This window comes from Crinia signifera, chromosome 7 (assembly GCF_055691185.1).
Source record: "Crinia signifera chromosome 7, ASM5569118v1, whole genome shotgun sequence".
In the NCBI taxonomy this organism is placed as follows: domain Eukaryota; kingdom Metazoa; phylum Chordata; class Amphibia; order Anura; family Myobatrachidae; genus Crinia; species Crinia signifera.
In genome coordinates this window covers 49066609-49092214 of record NC_139223.1, presented here as the reverse complement: position 1 = coordinate 49092214, position 25606 = coordinate 49066609, and the positions used below count along the sequence as shown (strand labels likewise).

The window sequence follows — 25606 nt, the reverse complement described above, 5'->3', positions numbered from 1 at the left end:
GGGCAATGGATATTATTGCACCGGGCATCTAACTAGTTGAGTGCGATCTTGTGAAGACAAACATAGCGCAGACCTCGCCATTGGCTTGGCCACTGTGACAAACTGCCGCTGGTGTTGTCGTCCATCTGCTGTAAGAAATGAAGTGAAGCTGCGCTGAAGAAAAGGGTTCACTGAAGATGTCGCAACTGCTGGCGATCACTAGTGCCGTAGAGATTTATAGGCTTGTAGTCACTGCCAAAGTGCTAGGAGATGGCGTCACAAATTATTTCACTGCTGGTATTCTTTAGAGCGTAGGAAGCCTCTAAATTCTGTGTGTTCCCTGAATCAAAAGTCTACTAAATATGTCAGCTGGATAAACCGTAAAATACAAGTCCTGAACCACTGCAGGCGTTATCCAAGCCATGCTGGATTATTACTTATGCAACCTAGGCAAGTTCCCATGCACTAGTAAGAGAGAGGTGAATAGACAGTAAATACAGCATATCTTCCAACATTTGAGTTGAGTAAGGAGGGACTTCGACGTGCACCCAAAATGTTGGGGTGTGGGCTACCAATCAGGGACGTGGTCTCATGCCTCTGATGACACCCCCCCCCCCCATTTTGCCTCTAAATGTCTCTGGGAAGAGAAGCAGAGCAGCAGGTAGCAGGAGGGGACTCTCAACTGCCATAATCCTGGCAGTCAGGGGCATAACTCGTAGGTCCCATAGCAAAAGTTTGTAAGGGCCCCATATTTAGCAACTGATGGTAATAAATGGGTACTTGTTTCCTAGCACGGCTCCCACAATATTCAGTCGTATGGCATCTTATGCATTGTATCGCAATGCATGCCATATACCCGATGCGATGCGATTTTAAATTGTATAAGCACCCTAATGGTTTTTTTCAATGTTAAATGGCCCCCCTATACGATTTTTTATTGTATAAGCACCCTAATGGGTGCTTATAATGTTAAATGCACCGCCGCGAGCCCGCGAGGGGCGGCGGTACTGGTCCTCCAACCTTTTCATACCCCCACTATCCACGTCGGCGTGGAGTTGATTTTATATAGTATGGCGAGCACAGCGAGCAACCGAGCCCGAAGCGTGGCGAGCGGCCGCGTATTACTTTACATGTATTCCGCGTCCTCTCGCCACGCTTCAGGCTCGGTGGCTCGCTGCGCTCGCCACACTATCTAAAATCACCTCCAAGCCGACGTGGATGGTGGGGGTATGAAAAGGTCGGAGGACGAGTACTGCCGCCGCTCGCCATGCTTCGGGTTGGCGTTGATAGTGGGGGTGGCGTGGGGGTGCTTTTAACATTGTAAGCACCCATTATGGTGCTTATACAATTAATAATCTTATAGGGGGCCATTTAACATTGAAAACACCCATTAGGGTGCTTATACAATTTTAAATCGTATACCATTGTATATGGCATACAATGGCATACAATGCGATGGTATACAATTTAAAATTGTATAACATCGGCTGCCATCGCGTAACATCGCATCGCATACCATTGTATGCCTTATGGTATGCGATGTGATGGGTGCTAGGAAACAAGTACCAATAAATGTATATAGAACATATAACTTAGACTGTAAAGATGGGCCCCCCATCAGCTCTGGGCCCCATAGCAGCTGCACCCCTTGCACCTATGGTAGTTACGCCCTTGCTGGCAGTGGGGAACTGTATGAAATAACTGCTTTAAGAGGGGTCTATGTACTAATCCTTGGAGAGAGATAAAGTCCAAGCCTTTCTCCAGGATTTGGTACCTAGACAGCTTTGTTTGCTATAGAAACATGTATGGTGATAAAATATAGACTAATATCCATGATACGTCTGGAAGCCTTGTAGTAAAGGGACCCTGGAGATTCGGAGGTATATAATCTGTGCAGGGTTATCCCCATAGGAAGAGGTATGACAGTAGAAATATTGGCCAGATTCTATTGTGCAAGGCTATAATTATGTGATAAGTGAACGGAGCTGTGGTTGTTGCTTCTTATCTTAGTGGACTTCTTCCCACTTATTACAGCAGCTTAGTGTAGCCACCTATAATTGGATAATAGCAATAACAGAGCTCTTTCCGTCTGTAAAGAGGTTTAATCCCTGGATGCCAGCAGGAGCATCTTCAGGGAAAATGTTCATCTTTAGTGTACAGGCAACTGGGGCTGTGCGGTATGCTACCAGGATAGATGCTGAAGGTACATTGGTTATAGGCGTTCCTCCAGCTCATCACTGCCAATTTAAAAATATTGCCAGGCTCACACAGCCTGCAGGTTCCTACATTATTTCACACATGAGTCTGAATGCAATGTGGTGCGAGTCTGGCGGCCATGCAGGATGCTGGACAAACTCTTTTAAAGGGGCAACCACTTAGAAGATATGGTTTTGCCTTGTAAATTATTGGTGCTTTAAAAAAAACCTCAAGCATGGCCGCCAGACTCGCCCAACATTACATGCGACACCTGGGATTTTTTCTTGCAGCAGCCAATATAGTTTTGTCCCTTTTTTATATTAATTGGTATTTACGTGGTGGCCCAGAATTAGGTGCCCCCTGCAAATCTCCTGACGAAAACCCATTTACTCCCCCCCCCAACCCCCATCCCCAACCACCACCAGTTTTCCACACCTGAGCAGTCCATGCGATCCAATAATGTCATTCACGCTAAAGTGCATCATTGTGGCCCTTCCTCGCAATGCCTGTAATAGTATCATTGTGTAGCAGGGCAGGGCCATGATGATGTGATACCATTATTCAACATCAAATTCCACCATACCGCCCACATGCCACGCCCACTGTGTCGGCCTGGCAGCCAAATTGATAGCAAGTATGATATACACTCTATGGTTCATTTTAATTAGCCAAAGAATGGGATATATTTAATGTTTTCTACCCAAAAAAATGGAAGCTGATGATCTGAAATATCATACTGTAGTGCTTAGGCACCTGTGGTCCGGCCCTAAAGTTATTGGCAGGTTCTTGTGTGGATGATAAGTTGGTCCATAGCAGCCAAGTAAACTTAAAAGTACTTAAAAGTACATAAAGTGCTATAATATGATAGGTAGAAGATTACTGGTTGCGATGTACAGTTCTCCACTTGTATACTTCTCTACTCAAATGCTGATATAGAGCTCTCCCCTTGGGAACTCTCCTATAATTCCCATGCACTACACAGTGTCACTGACTGAGTGCCATATACACTGACAATCTGTTTTAGCAACAAATGAATGATACTGCTGGGAAACAGAATGAAGAACGTGTTGTTAGCACAGGAAAGATTTCACAAACACAGATGAACCATCCGTGATCTTGTCCAATGTCCTGTCCATGGTACTGATTGCAGCGAGTGTGAAAAGTAAAAACAATATTATCTGTGCTAAAATAACTTGTAGAGACAGGACTTGTTCAGTCAAGATTTAGGTCATCACAGTACTCATATAAACATACATGTAGTCGCATAGTACTAGTATGTATATAGTAATTATAGTGTCCAGTGCTTTTAGTATAAGGCTAAAAACGTGTCTGAAAAGTATGCTCAAATACATCTTACCATTGTAAATCAATTAGCTGCTTTGCATTTAATAATAGCACTTGAGTATTTGCATATTTGAACCTTTGACATTACTGTATTAGTATATTTATAGTCAATGGGGGAAATTTACTAAGATGTGTATTCTACTTCACATGTGATGTTGCTAAGGGCAACCAATCAGATCCTGTCTACTATATTCTAGAGGGTTCTAAATAAATAAGAAGTAGATTCTGATTGGTTGGCCATAGCAACATCACATGTGAAGTACAATACACATCTTAGTCAATTTCCCCCAATGTGTGTCATTGAGATGGGATGCACGGAATTTCCATTTATGTATTTTAGAGGGTTTATTTGGGCATTTTGAAAACCATATACAAACTAAAACTATAGAAAAATAATCAACCCTTTTATTACGGCATTCAATGTGGATATATTACATTATTATTATTATTATTATTATTATTATTATTATTATTATTATTTTACTAACATTTATTTATATAGAACCTGCATATTCAGTTATGCTTAACAGTCGGGGCCAAAAACAGTGATACAGTAGAACAGAAATAAAATGAGGCTGAGTAATAATAGACAGACATAGAGGTAAGAGGGCCCTGCTCGCAAGCTTACACTCTATAGTAGGGGTTTTTAACTCCAGGCCTCAACTACCAATCACAGGTCATGTTTTGTGGATATCTTTAATCATATACAGGCAAGTTAATCTATTTTGCCATGATCTCCAAGCGCTGATGGGCTAGCTTTTCATAGGATTGGGTGACCAAGTTACCCATTCACACTGCCATGGTCTTCCTGGGACCACCACTTAGATTCCCAGGTCGAAGCGTCCCGAGTTAACACAGCAATAACCCGGTTTGAATTAATTTCCCACCTGCTTTTACAGACAGAAATCCTCACAACGTACGTGACCTGTTGGAAAACCTTAATGATGGAGAATGAGAACCACTTATCTGAAGCAATGTTCAGGAATTGAAAGCAGCCTTGTATAAAAACCAGGGCCATATTGACAATGGGGTGGGATGTAAGCCTCCATATAAAAATAAGGTAATCACGATAGTGTAGGTCAGGCATGGCCAAACTATGGCCCTCCAGCTGTTGTGAAACTACAAGTCCAAACATGCCTTGCCACAGTTTTGCTATTAGGGAATGCTAAAACTATGGTAATGCATGCTGGGATGTGTAGTTTCACAACAGCTGGAGGGCCACAGTTTGGCCATGCCTGGTGTAGGTGGTGCACACGCCCAGTGGCGGAACTTGCCGGTGGTGTGCCTAGGTGCAAAAATATAATTTGGGCCCCTTCCTCCACCCTAACCCAAGTCAGCAATGCGCACCATGGCTGTGGGTGACAGGAAGAAGCAGTGGGGGCAGAGTGTGACAGAGAAAACAGTGGGTTACAAAAAGATGGTGACAGGGGCAGCAGTGGGGCCCTTAGTCCTCAGGGGCCCCGGTGCACTGCACCTGCTGCACCAATGATAGTTCCGCCTCTGCACACGCCAACACAGATCTGCTCACAGCTGGCCCTTATTCACTTCAGACCCAGGCGGCCCATGTGGCCCTTATCTGGCACTGATACCAACACTCAGGGAAAACGTCAACATTATTAAATCAAATAACTGAACCTTTTGACTAAGCCACCAGAGCTCAAGTAGGAAAATCTTTATACAATCACCTGATAACAAGAATTGTCGTTATCGGGGAATGAATAGGAAGCAATACTATCTGCCTTCTTTGGCTACAGCAGTTCAATTTGGGTTTAATAATGCACAATCTAATCCCTCATGGCGTAAAAAAAAAATGTTTTAATCTCCATAGTTCAAGACAAAGTGAATGTATGAAAGGAAAGGTATTATAAAGGAGGAGACCCTTTAAACAGCTGCCTGCACACCCCCTCCCAGCGCCTACCTCAGCTGCAGCTGTTTAGGAGACAGAGCTGTATTTTCCGTGTGAAAAATGGGAGGAATTTAGCCTAAATGGGGAAACTCACAGCTGGTAGAGTCATTTAGCCAATAGCTAACTGGCAAAAGAAAAGGAGGAGAGGGGGAGGGGGCGCGTTAGGGCTCATTAGGAGAAACTAATTGCCACCTTGTTATGAGACGGGGAAAAAAAAAAAAAGAGAGGGAAATTCTTTCCAGGATTTTTTTCTTTCTTTCAGTTTTAACGGTGGAAAAAGGAACGTGTAAGGAAGCTACAGGAAAAACATAAAGGGAATAAATGTAGAGGACGGAGGTGCAGGGAACGACTTTGGGTGCACAACTGTATTCAAGAAACTAATCGTTTCAGCACTCATTTATTAAAGATGACATAAGTCTTTAGTGAAGATTAGGGAAATTAGTGATGTGCACCAAACCTACTTATAAGGACGGTAGTAGACATTGCCCATAGCAACCAATCAGCTTACAGCAATTTATCGAATACATTCTATAAAATGATTGCTCTCATCTGATTGGTTGCCATGGACAACTACTTCTTTTTTATTTTAGAAGGTTTGATACTATCCTTTAATAGTTACAGAATAACCATTTCTTAGTACTGGAATACAGTACAGGTGCTACCACAGTTAGCCTTGGGATAAGGTCATTAGAATGACCCTATTTATGTCGACATGGCTTCGGTCGACACATGAAATAGGTCGACATGGCTGAGGTCGACAGGGTCGGAAGGCCGACACAAGCATTAGGTCGACAATGGGAAGGTCGGCAGTGAAAAGGTTGACAGTCAAAAGATCTAAATGAGTTTTTCACGTTTTTTGAGCCGACATGTGCCGACAGGAGGTATTTCATCATGCCCTACCATCCATTACGGCGCGGTGGGAGAATAAAATAGTGCCAAAAGCGTGGCGAGTACAGCGGGTCACTTTGACGGTGTCTATGTCGACATTCGGGACAAAAAAAAAGTGAAAAACTCATTTTGACCTTTTGACTGTCGACCTTGCCATTGTTGACCTAATGCTGACATATTACTCAGAAATACATTCCTACCCTAGTCACTGACTTGAGTTGGTTCAATGTTAAGGGGTCATTCATGTTGGCTCGTAAAGATCGGAATTGGCAGAGGGGTACGATGTTGCAGGTCTGCACATTCGTATCATCGGAAAAAAGACCTGTGTAGATCCTCAGTGCGAACGCCTTGGCCAACTAATACACTCGCTGAGACGTTCACACACAGCTGTGCAGCAGGCAGGGGCTGGACGTCCAGCGTTTCCTGGACGTCCCCACAAATAAATGGCGTGTGCGCCCAGAAAAACGCAGAAGCCTGCTCGGGCCAGGTGGCTGACATCACACGGCGTCAGCTGTCGCCGACCATCGAATGATTTTTCACCCGTACACTCGCATGCGTATGGATGTGTGAGCGTACACATGCTTTTGTATGCAAATGCAGCCGCCCGCACGGGTGAATGAGGCCACTCGCACGGGTGAAGGGCGCCGCTCACATGGGTGAATGGGGCTGCTCGCACAGCATCTGGCCGCTCGGTAAGCTGTGAATCGGCCCCTTCATCTCTTGACTTTTCACAATTGCATCTGTTCACACCTCACATGTTTTAAATATGAAATCTTAGCGAAGATATTCTCCAATATTGTCTATTTCCTGTTGCTGTCCGCACTGTTCCACTCTCTCTGCCAGAGGTCAGCACGGCGGTTTTTGATCATTAATATAAGTCGCTGAGTGTATTCTACATACAGCAGTTATCACATTTTGTGGGATAAGCAGCCACAATATATATGATTTGGGATTTTAAAATAAGCTTTAGTGTGTGTTGATGGATTGTAGTTTTCCACAGTCCCGCAATACTACAGGGGTGGCTAGGAATAGACATTTATTGACTGAAACTAAATACTATAGTCCCCTCTTGTGATAATAGTGATGCTGGAAGAAACTCAGGGGTATTATACTCACATGTATTGTAAGACTATATTGTTTCCTGCTTCATCTCTACCGAGTTGAAGCTGAGAGTAGTAGTGCTGAGATATGAAAACATCTCAGCTGCCGGAGTGTAGAACTGCCCCCCATTGCCCAGCAATCCCACAGTGCATCAGCCTAGTGCTTATGCGCTGTGTCTCACCCCCGGCTGATGCGCTGTGTCTCACCCCCGGCTGATGCGCTGTGTCTCACCCCCGGCTGATGCGCTGTGTCTCACCCCTGGATGGCTCCAGTGTGCAGATCTCCCTACTATTGCAAGAACTCACATGCAGCCCACAGCCGGTAACCGTCACAGCCAGGGACATCATTGTCCCTGCTGTGGTGAATGGGCAACAGGGCTTAAAGTGGTCTTACAGAGGTGGTGGAATTTATGTCCCCAACCCCCCTCTTAGTCAGGGCCCTGACCAGTGCCAATATTTTTGGCACCCCCAGCATACTATATATTTTTGCCCTATTTCCCATACTTTATAAAAGAACAGAGGTCTCATAATGAAGGGGCATGGTTAAACAATAGAACCCCAATTCAAATTATGCTACACAGTCATTCACGTTAGACAAGTTTTAGTGCCCCTGGTTTATATTACACCGCATAGTAGTGCACCTTATTCACTTTATGATGCACAGTAGTGCCCCTTATTCACATTACATCACTTATTAGTGCCCTTTATTCATGTTAGGACTCACAGTAGTACATATATTACATGTATGCCACACAGTAGTGCACCTTACACACAACTTTCACAGTAAAATCCCATGGAAAAGGAAGCAGCTGGAACAGGATTTTCGGCTGGAATTACTGTGCAGGGCTGGGGTGGGGGAGGAACTAATTCTCCCTACCATTAGAGGTGGTGTCACTCAGTTCCATACTTGCCTACCGTCCCGGTACAGCCAGGAGGCTCCTGAACATCAAGTGGCAGTCCCGGCTTCCCAGAAAGGTGGGCATGTATAACAGACCCTCTGCACCTCCATTCGGATGTCCACTAACAGAGCACACGTGGGTGGACCCGATAACGGGATTTGCTCTGTGCACTGGAGGGCGGAGCCACAATGACTCGATCATGTGAACATGCCATATATTTACAAAGCACATTGAATACATTTCATGCAGCAAACTCAATCAGTATTTACTGACACACAATTTTCTTTAATGAGGTTGCCTGAGATTAATATATGGAAAAACTGTCCAGAAGTACATACCCTAAGGCTCATTTTTAAAGCACGCTTGTCGGATCCCTGCCTTACCTTTGCACGCTCGGCGGTCTGTGATAGCACGACTGACGTCCCGGTAGAAGCCCTCTTTGCAGTAGTGGCAGTGCCTGCCTGCTGTATTGTGCCTACAGTTCAGACACACGCCGCCGCTCTTCCTCCCTGACAGCTTGTACAGTTCCATGTTGAAGCGACAACGCCGGGCGTGGAGGTTACAGGTGCAGGCTGGGAACACACAAACAGTTACACAGTTAGAGAATGGCTACTTATTATACTATAATTGGGGGTACAGTCAAATACTACCTACAGATATGTCTATACACACCGTGGCAAATAGCGGCACTCAGCAAGCCTGGTCCCGGGTGTCTTGGCCGCACTGATACCCCTTTCACATCGCACTTTTAAAACGGTATATTGCTGTTTTTTTCCATTTTAAAACGTTTAAGACTGCAATGTGAAAGTACCAGAGTTGATTTACCAGTTAAAGTTAACCGGTATTTCAACACGGTTAAAAAGCAGAGTCCTACACGTTTTAAAGCCGTTTTTTTGGCAGTTTGAACAGCTCTATTTCAATGGCTTGAAACGTGTCCCTTGGGGGTTAAACGGGTTGAATGTTTGAATGGTATTAAATTATTTTTAAAACGGTTTTCACCTGCATTGTGAAAGGTCTCAAGGCTCAGACCCGTTTTAAAGTCCCATTTAAGAATACCGTGTCATTACCCATTTCTGCAATGTGAAAGCAGTATGAGTCTCTTTCTGACTCAAAGGGGTAAATGTAATCGCCTGAGGGATTCTGGGGAGTATGCACATATATATAAAGCAGCTTTCATGTACAAGGCAAAACCAGGTTGGTTTTACATAGTAAAGGATTGCCCCTTTAAGAGTACAGGCATCCCGACACATCCGGATTCTCACACCCTATTACATGTACCCCAAATTGTACATATTGGTGGTTATACTAATTAATCCAATTTAATTAGTATGACCCTCCCGGGCAGCATCACGGCCTTGAGGGTCAACCAGAATAAGGACCATTATGCATATAAATATAACAACTTGTTGCAACAAAACTACTTTTCTAAATTGCACTGATTATGATGTGCGACATTTGTCAATCTGTGTGGGACTGAGGGGATTATTCAGACCGGATCGCTGCTGTTCACAAGATGAACGATTATCGAAGGACTGCGCATGCAACATGGTTACATCCACTGTATGTGGGCAGTCACTTTAAGTGTAACACAAGTATTAAGCTACTTCCAATAGACCTAGAGTCTGATTCAGATTTGTACGCAATGCCGATGTTCACACAGCCAGTGGCGTAACTATAGCACCGCAGCCCCCGCCACTGCGGGGGGGGGGGGGGCGCTGTGCATATGGGGGCGCCGGGGGCTGTGGTGCTATAGTTACACCTCCCCCCAATCCCCCGCAGGCTTACCTATTTCGCTGGTCCCAGCGGCTCCGTTCTTCTGCTGAGGACCACCACAAAATGGCCGCCCACATATAGCACACAGTTCTCTGAAACTGTCTGCTGTATGGGGGGTGACCATTTTGTGGTGGTCCTCAGCAGAATAACGGATCCGCCGGGACCATCGCGAAAGGTAAGGCCGCGGGGGATTGGGGGGGGGGGGTTTGAATGGGCGGCGCCCAAAACGTAGCTACGCCGCTGCACACAGCAGCAGCACCAAGATGCCGGCTGCAATCATCAGCAAACATATAGTGCTATGGATTGTTGGAGCAGGGCCCCAATCCGATGTCTTGCTTAGGGTCCCATGTGGTCTAAATCCGCCTCTGGGGACCAGCACATATGTTGGGCTCCTGTAGAAAGTTCAGATTTTCCCATCCTTAGTCCTCAAGGCACAGCAACAGTCCAGGTATAAGTAATATCCATGCTTCTGTACAAGTGTTAACCCCTTGCTTGGTGGGTTTTGCTGGGGCAGGACAAACCTACCATGGCAGGTTTATCCTGCCCTGTGGCATTTTCCGGGCATACCACTGAAGGGGTTAATTAGTACCTTAGTTATTGTGATTTACCATCTGTGCTAAAGCATGGATATCATTAAAACCTGCAATGTCTTGCTGCATACACACTGGAAGTTATTCTGATCTACAAGAAATGCTGCAAAGTTTACAGCGCTGCGCCCCCCTCGCATGCCGAATTCGCCTGCACAGATGCGAATGTATTTTTTGCATAAACATCCATCCAGAGCCTAAGGGGACGAGGACCACATCATTCGATGGTCGCTGACCATCGAATGATGTGGAGCATACACGCAAAACTAAGGCACACTCAGGTGCGTGTGCCCTGTAGGAGGACAGGACGGTCAGCTGACATCCGGTGATGTCAGCTGTGCGGCTTCGGCAGCCGCGTCACTGCCTCATTATTATGGGAACGCTCAGCGTTTTCATGGGAACACCCATAAAATGCTGGGCGTTCTCATGGGTGCATCCATCCGCCACTGCCCTACGCCCGCACTGGTGGTTCGCCACGCCTGTTCGCACCCAACACATGCATATGCACAGAAATGCACATGCGCATTAGGCAAACATCGCTCCCCCATGCAAATGCGCGGCGGAGCATACAAATTAGAATAAGGTCCACTATGCGATAAAGGCAGAGAGCGATATTGTTAACATTTTCCCCTTGAACTCCCCGGAGCTACAGAATGAACTATATAATGCATACACAATAAAGATACAATGTTTGCCGTACCACTGATCACCTTGTTTTATTACAAATAATGTATCTTTATCATTCGTACACACTGAGCGACATGCACCTAGTCATCAATGACACATTTTTACTGCATGTACAAATGAGAAAGGGGATTGATAATATTGTTCGTACACAATGGACAAAACCATGCTGCACTGCAGGTGGGGCAGATATAACATGTACAGAGAGAGTTACATTTGGGAGGGTTGTGTTCAAACTGAAATCTAAATTCTAGTGTAAAAATAAATCAGCCTGGAAGGGATTAAGTGCAATCTTGGTATGACCTGTCAATGGCTAAGTACAAAAAAGAGTAACTGGTGTCTATTCATATTCATGCATCCCAATTAACCCCTTGGGCAACAGCAAGTCCGTGTCCCCGGGGGCTCATAATTCTGGCATGCTAAGTGAAAAGTTAATGTTCTTTAAATGGGTGCATCGTTGTCCGCAAAAGGTATAAGGTAATTTGTAAATGTAAAGTTATTTGTAGTATCTCCACTATTATTAGTATTATCATTATTTTTATGTGGTACGTAATGTTTTTGCTGTTCTTTTGTTTCTTTTCTTTTTTATTTATGTAGTGTGATTTATGTACGTATGTAGGGGTATGTCGATGTACCCGGTCGCTTGGAAAAGTGCCCTAGGCAATACCGTTAGTAGCCCAGTAGGGCGGGCCCAGCGGTCTTGTGAACTACAATACAATGTGCCCACTGGATAGTAACAATGTAATAATGTAATGTATTGTAAATTGCAATGTAATGTAATGTAAAGATTGCGGCTTGGTCTAAGCGACACTTTCCCTTTTAAAAACAATAAAAAGTATTAAATAAAAAATAAAATAAAAAAAATCAGCCAGTATTTACCCTGCACAGAAACAAAGTAACTCCCCCAAATGTAACCATCTCTGCACGTTACATCAGCCCCACCTGCAGTGCACATGGGCCCTTATTCTAGTTGATTCGGACGGATGCGTATTTCGGACAGGAACCGAGTGATCTTATCCCCGCCTATCGTACGGATCGCTCACACCATCCGAACGCGATAAGATGCCGAGCAAATGGACCGCGAGTGGATGTTTCATGTGAACACCTCCTCCATCTGTGGGAACCTCCCCCATCCTCCGATGGTCGCCAACCATCGAATGATGGACCGAGCGGTCAGGCAGCACCGAGTGCTCCAGACCACTCGGACATTTTTCTGTATGAAAGCAGGGATATGGGCGGGCAGCTGACATCCGGCTATGTCAGTTGTCTGCCCCCCACATGTGCGTCGTGGCTGCATTACCATACGTAATCCAGCGTTTTCATGGGAACGCCCATGAAACGTGGGGCGTGTGCATATGGTAATGAGCCCAAACAGCCCTTCACGCCCCTCTCCACCCCCTGCTCGGATGGTTCTGTACGATCATGTTCTGCACGGACCTCACTCCTCTACGCCTCTGCACATGCGCAAATACCAAACATCGCCCGTCCGACCGCACACAGAGCCGCCCGACTCAAGGGCCATGGTTTTGTCCATCAAAGGAGTCTGCTTTTGCAAACCAACCTGAATCACCCCGTTAGCGTGTTCAGTTTGCCCCCCTGTACTGCTTTATCAGTGTCCTGACTACAAAGGGTCCCATGCTAAACCCAGAAATGGTGTATTTATATACGCAGCAGGTTTACACACCCAGATGTCAGAGATCTGAGTGTCTGCATGCGAGTGTCTGTCGCTGGGTCTGTGTCAGTGTGTATTTGGCAGAGTCCACCTGTGTTTGTGCGAGCTTGTCTCTGTCTGTATAAATGTCTTTCTGCGTGTGTAATCCATGTATACAGTGGACATCACTTTTATATGTTTATATGCTGATGGATTTTAACAAGCTGCATCTCTGTTTCTAAGGTGTCTCCGTGTCTGGTATAGACGGCGGCTATGGAAATCTTTCAGTCCCTTTGGGGTATTTTACAGGTTTTTTTCTTACATCACCAAATAAAGATGAAGGAAGATTTATTAAAACGTCTAAGAAGAAAAGTGGAGTTGTTTCCTATAGAAACCAATCAGATTCTTGCTATGGTTTTGTAGAATGTAATAGCTAAATGATAGCTACAATGTGGTTGGTAGTTACGGCCAACACCTCTACTTTTCCTTTTTGCTTTGGAGCTTTGGTATATGATTGAACATACTGTAGCAGTGGCGGAACTCCTGGTGACAATGGAGTCATCTGGTGCCGGGCGCCAGCCTTAAAGGGGGCACTGTCTCCATTGCCTCCCGATGTTCTGAGCTGGCAGTCGGGCGGGAGACTCCACAAAAGTGCCCCGGGCCCCATCACACAAATGGAATGGTAACTGTGTAAGCTGCACGAGTCCCAGAGCGACCCATTCAGCAGTGAGCGCTGAGTGGGTCCCCACCCTGTGCTTATCCAATGAGCGGGGACCCAGCGCAGTGCATATTGAATGAGCGGGTCCTCCGCCCCGTGCATATCTAATGAGGGCGGGGACCAGTTAACGCAGCAGAAAGCAGCAGTGAGCAAGGAGAAGGTACTGTACTACCGCCAGTAGCAGTGCACTGGGGCCCAAACTGTTAAAGTGGCCTGGTGCAGCTGTCTGCTTGGCAAGACAACCATTTTTTTTACATGTGCAGGCTGCAGCGGGGTACGCGGGCAGTTGGGCTGTGAGTGAAGGTAGGGGCTGTATATGAGGGGGGGGGGGCACCAACAAAAATCTTGCCTCCGGGTGCCTGGGAAGAACTTATGCCACTGTAGTGTCCCCAGTTCACATTATGCCACTGCACCCCCACACTGGTTATGTGTGTGTGTGTGTGTGTGTGTGTGTGGTGGGGGGGGGGGGCAGTATGTGTGGGCCCATAGACGACCACACCAATTGCTTCATTGATATCCTGGCTCTGCTCTCTTGTTTTAAAATGTGATAGAATAACTATTAGCTGCAAACGCAAATGTGTCCGTTTGAGAGAGACTTTTCCAATGTGGATTTAATTCCATCATGTTGGATGTGGACCAAGGGGGAGCAGAAATTGTGAAATCATCCTGCAGATGCTGTATGGGATTACGATATGGGCTTAAGGTGGATCACTACGGGACATTGGCTTCCCTCTGTCTTTAAACCAATTCAATGTGGCATTTGCTGTGTGCTTGGGGTCACTGTCCTGCAGGATATGACTCTTTTTCCCAGTTCTGGGACTCTCATTTTCCTCTGTGGTTTCCTTATATATTGCTTCATGTTACATGTAGTGTTATTGGGATCATGCACAGTGTTAGGCTTTTGCCAAACATAGCGCTGAGGCCATAAAGTTCAATCTTAGTCTTGCGAGACTATAAAAATCTTCCTGTACTTGAGGGCCTGACACGCACGGTTCCCTGTGAATTGGGAGATCTGGGAATTATAGTCTTATAAATGTAATTGTTAGGAATTGTTCTGCAGATTGTGATTGGTGCTGGTCAGAGTGGAGTCTTCATTAAATAAACACTTGAACTCTTTACACGGAAGACGGTAACTCTGTCAGGATTGACCTCTTATACCCCTTTCATAACATAGTGCCAGGACGGACCCAGGATCTTGATCCCGGGTCTGATCCGTCACCAACCTGGGTCTGGCAATTTCACATTAAACCCGGGTTGACCTCTGTATAATGGTTTAGCCCTTCTTATAAACCGGGTCAAATTTCCAGGTTGGATTGACCCATGTTTTTGTGCTTTCACACAGAACCTTGACCCAGGTCGACACGTCCCCAACCAGGCAATTACCCGGTTTGGAGGTGCAGTGCTAAAGGGGTATTATAATTTTTTCACATCACAAATGTCGGGTCATCTGCGTGGCAAAGCTCCCATAGCGATCCAGCAATAAGCTGAGTCGCTGATGTCATCTGGAGGGTGCAGTTGAGTGGCGGCGCATCACCGGGGGAGGACTAGGAGCTGAGGCTGGCTCCTCCCAATATTGTGAACGGGACCTGGGTTATCCGTTCACATTGCACAACAACCCGGGGTCCGACCCGGGAAAAGCCCTTCTTTTAACCCAGGTCGGATTGCCGGGTTGCTGGACCCAGGAAGGGCCCTTTCACACCGCACAGTGACTCGGTCGACCTGGTCGGACCCAGGTTATTTGTGCGGTGTGAAAGGGGCATTATTGTCCTCTCGGACAAGTGTCCTTCCAATGACTAGTCTCTGTTTTGGAGGAGGTTCTCGTTTTAGCCTTACCATACTATCTATTTAAACTGAGACACTCATACAGGTTCTGTTGCTGGCTTTCTTTAAGCCTGCATTTCACCTTGTTTGTAAGCAGCGCTGCCGAGAGGTATGCAGGGCCCCGGCAAACCTCTGGGGGCGTGGCCTAATTGTGGGAGGCATGGTCACCTCCCACGATTAGGCCATGCCCCCAAAAACACTCTAAAGTGGAGGGAGGGTGTTATTGTCGCCCCCCCTCAGAAGCAGCACACACATACAGCATGTGGTCTTTGATATCTTCATCTAATTGGAGCTTTGTTTGTTTGTCTTTAAACAAAGTTTTTCTTGAATTTGTTTGTAAATACACTGCCCAACTGTTAACAGCTACATTTATTTGGTACTTGTTTCCTAGCATGGCGCCCACTAAGCAAATAGCATAGTGGGCTATTCTGTGTAGGAAAATCGCATTGCGTACTGTGTATAGTGCTGTACGATGCGTGCATGTGATGTCCATATTAAGTGCACAGGAGTGCTTATACAATGAAATATCGCATAGGATCGCATGGCACCAAATGCAAATCCACGTCGGTGTGGAGTTGATTTTATATAGTATATATGCCGAAGCATGGCGAGCGGACGCGCAATACATGTAAAGTAATGCGTGTCCGCTCTCCACACTATATAACATCAACTCCACACCAACGTGGATAGTGGGGGTATGAAAAGGCGTGCGCTCGCCACGCTTTGGGGTGGCGTGGATAGTGGGGGTGTTTTAGGAACACATTCACACCAGCCATATCATACATATGAAAATATGGAACATCGCATGTCATGCAAAAAGCGCATGCGATGCGATTTCCCTACGTTAGTGTACGTAGAAAATCTGGGCGCCGTGCTAGGAAACAAGTACCATTTATTTTACCGCCAATTAAAACACTTTAATTGTACACATGTGGGTACCCGTGATTCAACCATGTTACCTCTAAAGACAACGGATTGCTGCAGAGTTTATTTAGCAAAGGGGGTTAATAGTTATAAACTCAATTAATATCTATGCTTTATTTGGAATTAATTAATTCAAAAACTGTTAGTGCTCTCTAATTGAGTTTATTTTTTCCCCCTATATATTGCTGCTTGTTTGACATAAATGAAGTCTTATACAGTAACTCATAAATAGGTATTTCAATAACGAAATGACTCTCCGGAATACTTTTCTAGTGGACTGAGGACTATAATCCTCATTGTTGTATGATAATTTCACTTGATTTCAGAGGACAAGACTAGAGAGTGAGAAATACAATGAATATACTTATACAATATAAAGAGAACTGTGTTGTGCAGATGGTCAATACTGAAATCTAGGGACCAATAACAAATCTTTAAAACCTACTCTATATATTATGGACAGTTTAGCAATGGTCAACGGTGGGTTAACCATCTATGGCGTCCATCAATGATGCCATTGGTGCTTATCAGTGATGGAATGAAACCATATATGGAAAACTAGCAATGGCTTGACCCGTCAATCAACATCCCTGCTTTCTGACGTGGCTGGCCAATGAGAGAAGGTGGGTGGGGTTAAGCTCTGGGTACCTGCACTGTCGACAGAAAAAAAAGCATCTGTGCCTCTGGGGCATTTATGGAATTAAACTATTAGATCTCTGCCATCAATTGTTAAACCAGTGCCCACAAGTGTCAAACTATCAATCATTGATAACAATAGATGGTCAAGGATAATTGCCAGCTACGCTCATGATAAAAATCAGAAATAGTTTTGGTCTTTATTTCAATGTCAAGAGTGTTTTTTCTGTAATATGAAACACCCTGGCATATAATTGTGGGTTAGGCATGTCAGGAGCTCCCAGTGTGAGCACATGGAACACCTCTTTTATAAATAGCAAATAAACCTCTGTTAAAAAAAACCCTCAATAAATAACCCCATTATGGGCTGACTCTGTCCTGCACCAAATGTGGCTGTAGCTGCGAGCAGCTGCACAAGCCAGACTTACTACCTTTTTATAACGAGGGCACCTGCAAGTGGAAACCCAGTAATGTTACAAAACCCTTCATCATTAGTGCCTGCACTTGCTCCAGCCCCAGTCTAGTGCAGGAGATCCATTAACACCAGGCTCCGCTTTCCTGTGCGCATGTCTCAGAACGTTTGCTACACTCTCCCAGTACAGGGCGATTCTTGTACTCGCATTGTTTGTTGCTACCCAGTTGCCGCCTCTAAACGCCGATTTTCTCCGAAAGACAGATGTGTTTGAGATCCCTATGCCTAAGAATCAGCCCTTATATATTATTTCTTTAGTCCATAGATTTACAAGTAAAAATGCATTGACATTTAGGGGGTGTATTAATCAAAGCTTGAATAGCGATACGAATTTGGGAGATAAAGTACCACCAAACACCCCCTAATTGCATTCCTCCCAACTTTATATTGGGGGTAGTGGGTCATGCTGCACCGTAGGCACGCCTGTGCCCAAAAAGGGGCAGGGCTACAGATGAAAGGGCGGAGCTATGGATGAATGGCCGAGCGACATAATTGTGGGGGCGTGGCCGGTGCTCCCTGAGCAGCTCCCGTTTCCCTTCCCTGCGTTGATAGATGCTGTGCGCATGCATACGGCATCTATCCAGGGATTACTGGCTAGTGGTGATCACCGGCTCTCTCCAAACTGTCCTCCCCCCATCCCTGCCCATGGGACACTGTGACCCGCGGGACACTGTGACCCATGGAGGGACAATTAGCAGGACTGTCTTACTGTAATCGGGACAGTTGGGAGGTGTGTATTATTAAAATAAAACAGACTGTAACATGTAAGGTAGAAGCTGACTGGCTAATGCTTTTATCTCTTATGTCCCTCCCAGCATTGATAAATACCCCATAGGCAACACTATCAAGCGTTGGTGGTAAACCATCAATGGTTGCTAATGGTTGATGGTCATCCCTAATACTGAATGGAATTTGCTTACTAAAAAAGGGCTACGTAGCTACAGATACTGTGTTACAGTCTGGTCTAGTAAGGATATCCTGATGGGGGTCCTACTCCATGTGGAGCTAGTTAGACTAGGGGTAGCCAACCTGATGCACTTGAATGGACCGCATCAGTGGCTATGTAACATTCATTTATAAGGGCTACACTAGATTGAGGCTTATTCTGCAGACATGGCCTTTGTAATTACGGAGTTGCCGGCTTGCAGCGTATTGCGACTGGGTTAATCCATCTCAGCTCAGTGCATTTTTAGAAGTATCATCGGTTGCATCATTGAAACTTACACCAATCTGAACACGGCGACCTGCATGAGTGGATGAGCGTCTTTGGACCCGCCAGTGACACGCCCACATTTGCCTAACCCCATTATTAGGTACACACACTGAATTCCACAGATTATGTTCTGGTCTCTGAGTGCTAGCCATGGGTACCCATGTACACTGCCATCAGCCACTATCTTTTAACTCAGATTCAGCCCAATTAGCCTTCATCTAAGTAATAACGTAACAAAATATTTCATGAAATCAAAATACACATACTGTATCTGTAATAACAGCAGCAGGCATTTATAGCATGTATTTCATTGTATTAATCTGTTAATAAAGCAGTAAGAAGGAAAGGGCTTGGAGAGCCGCATACTTGGCCCTTCAGAGTGATATTGAGGCATGGGATCCGGTAATAGACAGATAGATATAGGGATAGAGAGGCAGAACTACCATTGCTGCAACAGGTGCAGTGCACCGGGGCCCCTGAGGACTAAAAGGTGCATTGCTGCCCCTGTCACCCACTTCCTGTCACCCACTGTTTTTCCCTGTCACACTCTGCCTCCCCCTGCCTCTCCCTTTCAACCTCTGGCTCTCACTGTCACCCTCTGTCTCTCTCTGTCACCCTTTGCCTCCACCTGCCTCTCGCTGTCAACCTCTGCCTCCCCCTGACACTCACTGCCGTGTTGCATATTTTGAACTTAGGCTGGGGTGGAGGAGGGAGGCCCAAATTATATTTTTGCACATGGGCCCACAACCCATATGTTCTGTAGATAGATAGATAGATAGATAGATAGATAGATAGATAGATAGAACTAAGACTCAGGGGAAAACGAAACAAGCATCTCTATATATATATATATGTTGTATTATATTGTGTATACACATCGTGTGTGTGTGAAATATTTTTATAAAAATTCTAATATAGACACTAAATGTGTAACTCGGTAAATAAAAGTAGATATAAACTACTGTGTAAATGTACAAGCAGCCTGTTTGTTAGTGTACGTTTTAGCTGCACATAGAACCCCATGTATTTCTCAGCAGTGAGGGTCGTATAATATATGTCTGTATATGTATTTAAGGGATGTGTGTATTTGTACACAGGGTCTGCTGCAGATTTTAGAACCAATCTGTACTCCAGATGCTGGGTGTTCTCACTACCCCACAGAGCCAGGTGCTAGGGAGGTCAGAATGTACAAAATTAAGGGCGCTGTGGAATGAAGAAAGAGGGGGCACACTGGAGGAAAAAAGGAGGAGGCGGAAAGAAAAGATTTACAATTAGATTGTCAGCTTTTGGGGGTCAGACTGTTTGCTCAATGACAGCTGGTTCTGTTCTTGTGCAGTTAGTCGGCTGGTGCAATCTGTATGTCAAAGCTGTTCTACCTATCATGGTCTGTTAAAGTTATTTCTAATTTCAGAGCGTTTTACAGCTATTGGGGGCCTGATGGCTTCATACGCCACATGTGCTTTATAAAAACCAACAGCGAGAGCCCACAGCCCCCTTCCCACCCCAAACTCCACAGACCATCTCCACTTCTTTGACTTTTTTTTAAGGCAGGGTATAATGAAAACAAGATTTCCTTCTGCCTGCTAGGCCCCCCACCCTTTCCCTCTCCCCCCTTCCTGGAAAAGCCTCAGCTAAGGTGCGAGTTTTTCCAGACATGCTGTGAAATTCATTAACATGTCAGAGAAATAATATAGCATCTTGAGAGAGGAGCAATTTATCTTGGGGAAGGGATTGTGTCCACTTCTGGGGTCCACCGCTACAGAGAGCGCTGAGCCCAGCAGGATCATCTGACATGCTAAACCTGCAGTCGTTACGATGTAGACACTGCAGCACTGTAGGAACTGGGTGGTCTTCACCATTAGTTCACAGTTTTCAGACCCACTGAACTCATGATTCCTAACTGGGTGCCATGACTGTAACATGTTGAGAAGGGGCTTTACGTATCGCCCCTTCAAACTGCTAAAGGCACAAACACGAACAGACTCATATAAACCCCTATTTATTTTCGATCCCCCTGCTTCGGCATGTTGGTCGTGGCTTGTAAATGATTGGCGCTTTAAAAATACGGCCATTTTTGGACGGACTCCAGCAATTACGGCTTTTATCACCCTATTACAGTTACCCCATTGTCTGCATTTATCGAACAGATATGGCTGAGACAGCGGAATATTGCTTAGCTGTCCTGGCGCAGTAAGCGTTAGCTGGGCCAGTTTACTTTGTTGGGCATATGCTTAGTCCTTCCTGCTGGCCCCTGCATGCGCAATTCCACTGGAAGCGCGTTCCACTTGTTATTATTGCAGGCCAGCCTAGCACTCGTCAAAAAGGGGTTATGCAGCTTACGTGGGTGCCTTCCGGAACGATTGTTTAGGCGACTGTGTACACACAAAGCGGCACTCAACAAGATTTGTAATAGCCAATTTTTGTGCATCAAGTGCAACATTCAACCCTTTGTCAAGGTGTGCAAGCAAATGCTTGCTTGCATACCTTGACAAAGGGGCGAATGCGCCCCGAAATGTTGGATCACTTGATGCAGTAAAATAGGCTCTTACAAATCTCGTGGAGTGCCGCTGTTTGTGTACACATCCCTATTGAGATTCTGAGATTGCTTTATCAGAACAGGTATCACGTCAGCTCTTTCATGCAAAAAAACTGGTGGCGGCGAGTGTTATCCCCTCTTATGTATAGGGCTTTACACAAGGTTTTGTCGACAAAGTTCGGATTATGCAGAGCTGGGGGGTTGTAATTTAGGGGTAACAAATAGAGAAGGACCGAGCAAGAGGACATTCTGGCCTAATAGACATAAAAGTCACAATGATTACACTCAGTGGTAGAATTTGTGGGTGGTGGGCCCAGGTGCAAAAATATAATTTGGGCCCCCCTTCTCCACCCCAACCCAAGTTCACAATATGCAACACGGCAGTGGGTGACAGGGAGAGGCAGACAGGGTAACAGGGAGAGGCAGGGGGAGGCAGAGTGTGACAGGGAAACACATGGGTTGACAGGAAGAGGGTTACAGGGGCAGCATTGGGACGACACATGAAGAGGTGTGAGGTACCAGGCCCTAAGAAAGTGGGCAAAGTGGTACACTTATTGTGGTCCACATGATCAGTGGCCGAAACGGACACCAAGAAAAAAAATAATAATGTTGGCCTTTTTCAGTGTCAATCTTTTCCTTTTGTTGACCTTTTCCCAGTGTTTCTTTTGTGCATGATAACCTTTTGGGGTTGGCTGCTATACCACACCCTTGCTCTTAAAGGCCCCTATATACCTAGTTATGCTGCATGCAATACTTGGTAACTCGGGCTCCCTGGCAGCTAGATTGTATACGATAAATCGTATGCCTTCGCTTTGCATACGATTTATCGCAGGCAATCCCATTCACATCTGTGGTATACGATGCATCCTTGTTGCAGCAGTGACAATTTCAGGATCCAATCCTATGTGCACGGGACCGCGATCAGAAGTAAAACACACATACCTCCCAACAGTCCCGATTTTAGCGGGACAGTCCCGATTATCAGGGCCTGTCCCGCAGTCCCACCCGCGGGCGGCAGTGTCCCGCGGTGTGGGGGGGCTGTTGGGAGTCCCCCCTGTCAGCTGCTAAGCAGCGGGGAATAAATGCCGTGCGCATGCGCACAGCGTCTATTCCCGCAGCCAGGGGGCTGGGGGCATGGCTAGAGGCTCACAGAGCCTCTAGGTCATGCCCCCATAGCGGCAAAATGGGGGCGTAGCCTCGCGGGGAGCAGCGAGTATAGGCCACGCCCCCAAATTAGGCCACGCCTCCGAAAATTTCGGCGCGCCTTCGAGCGCAGCAGCAGCGTCGCGCATACTGGGCAGCCAAAGTTGGGAGGTATGAACACATACGATTTGACCCATTTCCTACGATTTATCGGCCCGATGCGTTGTAATCGCGTGAAATTATCCCAAATCGCACTAGTGTATTGGGGCCTTAAAGTCACACGCTGATTTACAGGAAAATGCTGGATTAAACCACCGGTACATGGCAGTGATTTATCCTTTCATATAAGTATTTCCACTGTACAACCCACTTTTGCTAGTGCCATAATATTACTGCATGGTCCATCCTTGCTGTCAGCACAATTTTCATTCATTGAATCTCTTTGTACTTTTGTGTAAGTTGCCATGATGAGTAAATGTACATGGAGTGGATGTTGTTGTGTAACTTTACAAGCTTTCATCTACACTGCCACATGTGTAATAACAATGTGCTCCTTAAACATGGCGGTGGCTGATTGCACTGGGGTAGGTGCACAGCTCAGGGTAAGCCGGGTTAGCGAACACATCTTGCATTTTTTTTTCAAACATCACATACTCAGGAGCTGCGCCTACTGCGTGCTTCAGAAAGCCCCCCCCACCCCCCCCCCCCCAGCAGCATTTGTCCCCATCAGCCAATGACCTGGACCGCCACAACAAGCTCAGTCACAGACACTTCCCCCCCCCCCCCCCTCATGCCCCTGTAGACAAGTTCAGGTGATTCAGAGCCTGCAACACAGTTACATCTCACATGTGCCTGAAGGGGTTTAATTAAGTTTAAATGGGGTGTAAAGATCAGTAAAAGCATAATGGTGGACCTGAGGGCTATGCGTAATAGCGCATATGTCTAATTATTAATTCGTCATTACACCTATGGATGACAAATGCAGTAATACAAACACACACAATACTGTACATACATACATACATACATACAGATCTGCATCCTACTGTACACAGACATGTTCTTATACCATACTTGTGTTGGCTATACATGGAGGCAGGCACAGGGTTAAGATCATCTGAGCCGGCGTATCTGGCTGAGCGCTTTGATTTAGCTATATAGCTGTGTAATGGCTTTAGCTGTAATAACCCAGCAGGATGGATGGCAGAATGACAAGCACTTGCATATGCAGAGAGAACTCGCCATCTTACTGTGTGACCATCATAAATCACACAGGATTATAGGAATATTAAAAGGAGCCCAGAACGGATAATATTTTATCTCTGCCGAAACCCTAAGGAAACATACAAAGAAAAATTGGGCAGTCGGGGTGTAAGGGCAATTATTACAAGTCACAGACGCATCTGCACCATAGGGCTTTACAGGTGACCAGATTCTGGAATATAGGCCTAGATTTATTAAGCCTTGGAGAAAGATAAAGTGGCGAGAGATAAAGGGCCTGGTTCAGGTCGATTAACGCCGCCCATCCTCTACCGACGTGCGAACATCCCCGCCGCATTGCGAATGGATGTTTTGCATAAACATCCATTCGTAGGGTAGTGTTTTCATGGGCGCACTCATCGTTTTGGTGGGTACGCCCAGCGAACGCTGGGTGTCCGCATGTGAACACACCAGGACTCTTATATCCCCCCCCCCCTCCGTGCGAATGCAACGGCGGCTATGCAAGTCGCCAAGGCGTCAGCACAGTAGCCCTGCCCATGCACATATGAGAATATACGCATGGGCAGAGGGCAAACATCGGTCCTTGATGCTAATACCCCAGGCATAGATACCGATTCCATGGGTGCTCGCAGGCCTGAGCACCCACGGTAAATGTTACGCACCCACCAGGCGCGTCAGCACGTCAGACTGCAGAGAAGAGTACAGCGCAGGGCCAGGGGTATCGCGGCGCACTGGCAGGCATAAGGGAGCGCGTGCTGATGCCAAGCCGAGCAGAAGCACAGCCTGTACAGGGCGGCAGACCGCGTCGGGACGTCGGGAGGGAGCTGACCTCACACCGTGGGCAGAAGTACAGGGCAGAGTGTGGAGGGAGATATATCACTTTATATGCGTCCACTATATCAGCAGAGTCTCACAGCCGTGCTGGTGCAGGATTGTGCATTTGGTCTGTGATGTACAGTATAGTCATGTGAGTATTAATACTAAATCATTTTGCTGGCATCGATTACTTTCAATGCATTTCATGGTGAGTATTGTTACATTGTGCCGTAATGTGTAAAAAGGGGACTGCTGCAGTAATATGAATATTGGAGACAGCTGAGCTGCGTAATGTAAATTGGTATTATTTTGATGCCACGCCCCTTCCCCATGAAACCACTCCCCCTATATTTTTGGCTTGAGCACCCACCAGCAAAAACATAAATCGGCACCTATGACCCCGGGGACCGCTCTAATCCGAATCAGACCCAAAGTGACAACTTTGGTTGGTACTTTATCTTCTGGAAGGTGCTAAATAATTATAACGTAGTTTCTGATTGGTTTCTATGGGCAACATCCCATCTTTAATATAACCTCACTGTGTTACTGAGTGGGGGGTAGCAGCAGCAGCAGCAGCAGCAGCAGCAGGCTGCTCGTATAACACACCAACTGTTATATATCATATTTATATAGAAGTACAATTCCCAGCGACGTAATAAAAAAAGGTGTTTCGTGGTTTGCTACTTAAATGAATGTAAATAGTTTCCAGCTATTTTTTTTTTATGATAAATTAGTTTTCTATTAAATAAAATTGTAATGATACTGTAGAGGTATGCAACATCTGCTCCCCAGCTGCTGGCCCTCTAGCTAGTAGGGTCTGCTTGGACTTGTAGTTCCGCAGCAGCTGCGGAGCCACAGGTTCCCTGTAAATAGCTAATACGTGTTTTTCCTGAGAACACACACAATGCACTCACGTTTTCTGGGGGACAGCTGGAGTCTCATTGCAACAGCCACAGTGGTCTCCGGACGGGGTTAATTAAAGCAATTATCAGTAAACTCATTGGTGATGTTTTGGTAACCTTGTTATGGGTGCCGCAGCTATTAAAAGGCTGTTCAAGGACATTGTAATTTCAGACATTAATCCATGACCGTAACCCTT

At 45.9% G+C, this 25606-nt stretch overlaps 1 protein-coding gene across 2 annotated transcripts in view; it reads right to left on the bottom strand.

Moving 5' to 3' along the window:
- Positions 1–25606, bottom strand: part of NTN3 (netrin 3) — a 73408-nt gene that overhangs the window by 19110 nt on the left and 28692 nt on the right. For both annotated transcript variants that reach the window (XM_083153018.1, XM_083153017.1), the window contains exon 3: positions 8696–8884. In XM_083153018.1, the coding sequence (XP_083009144.1) occupies positions 8696–8884 (189 nt within the window). The remainder of the gene's footprint in view (positions 1–8695; positions 8885–25606) is intronic.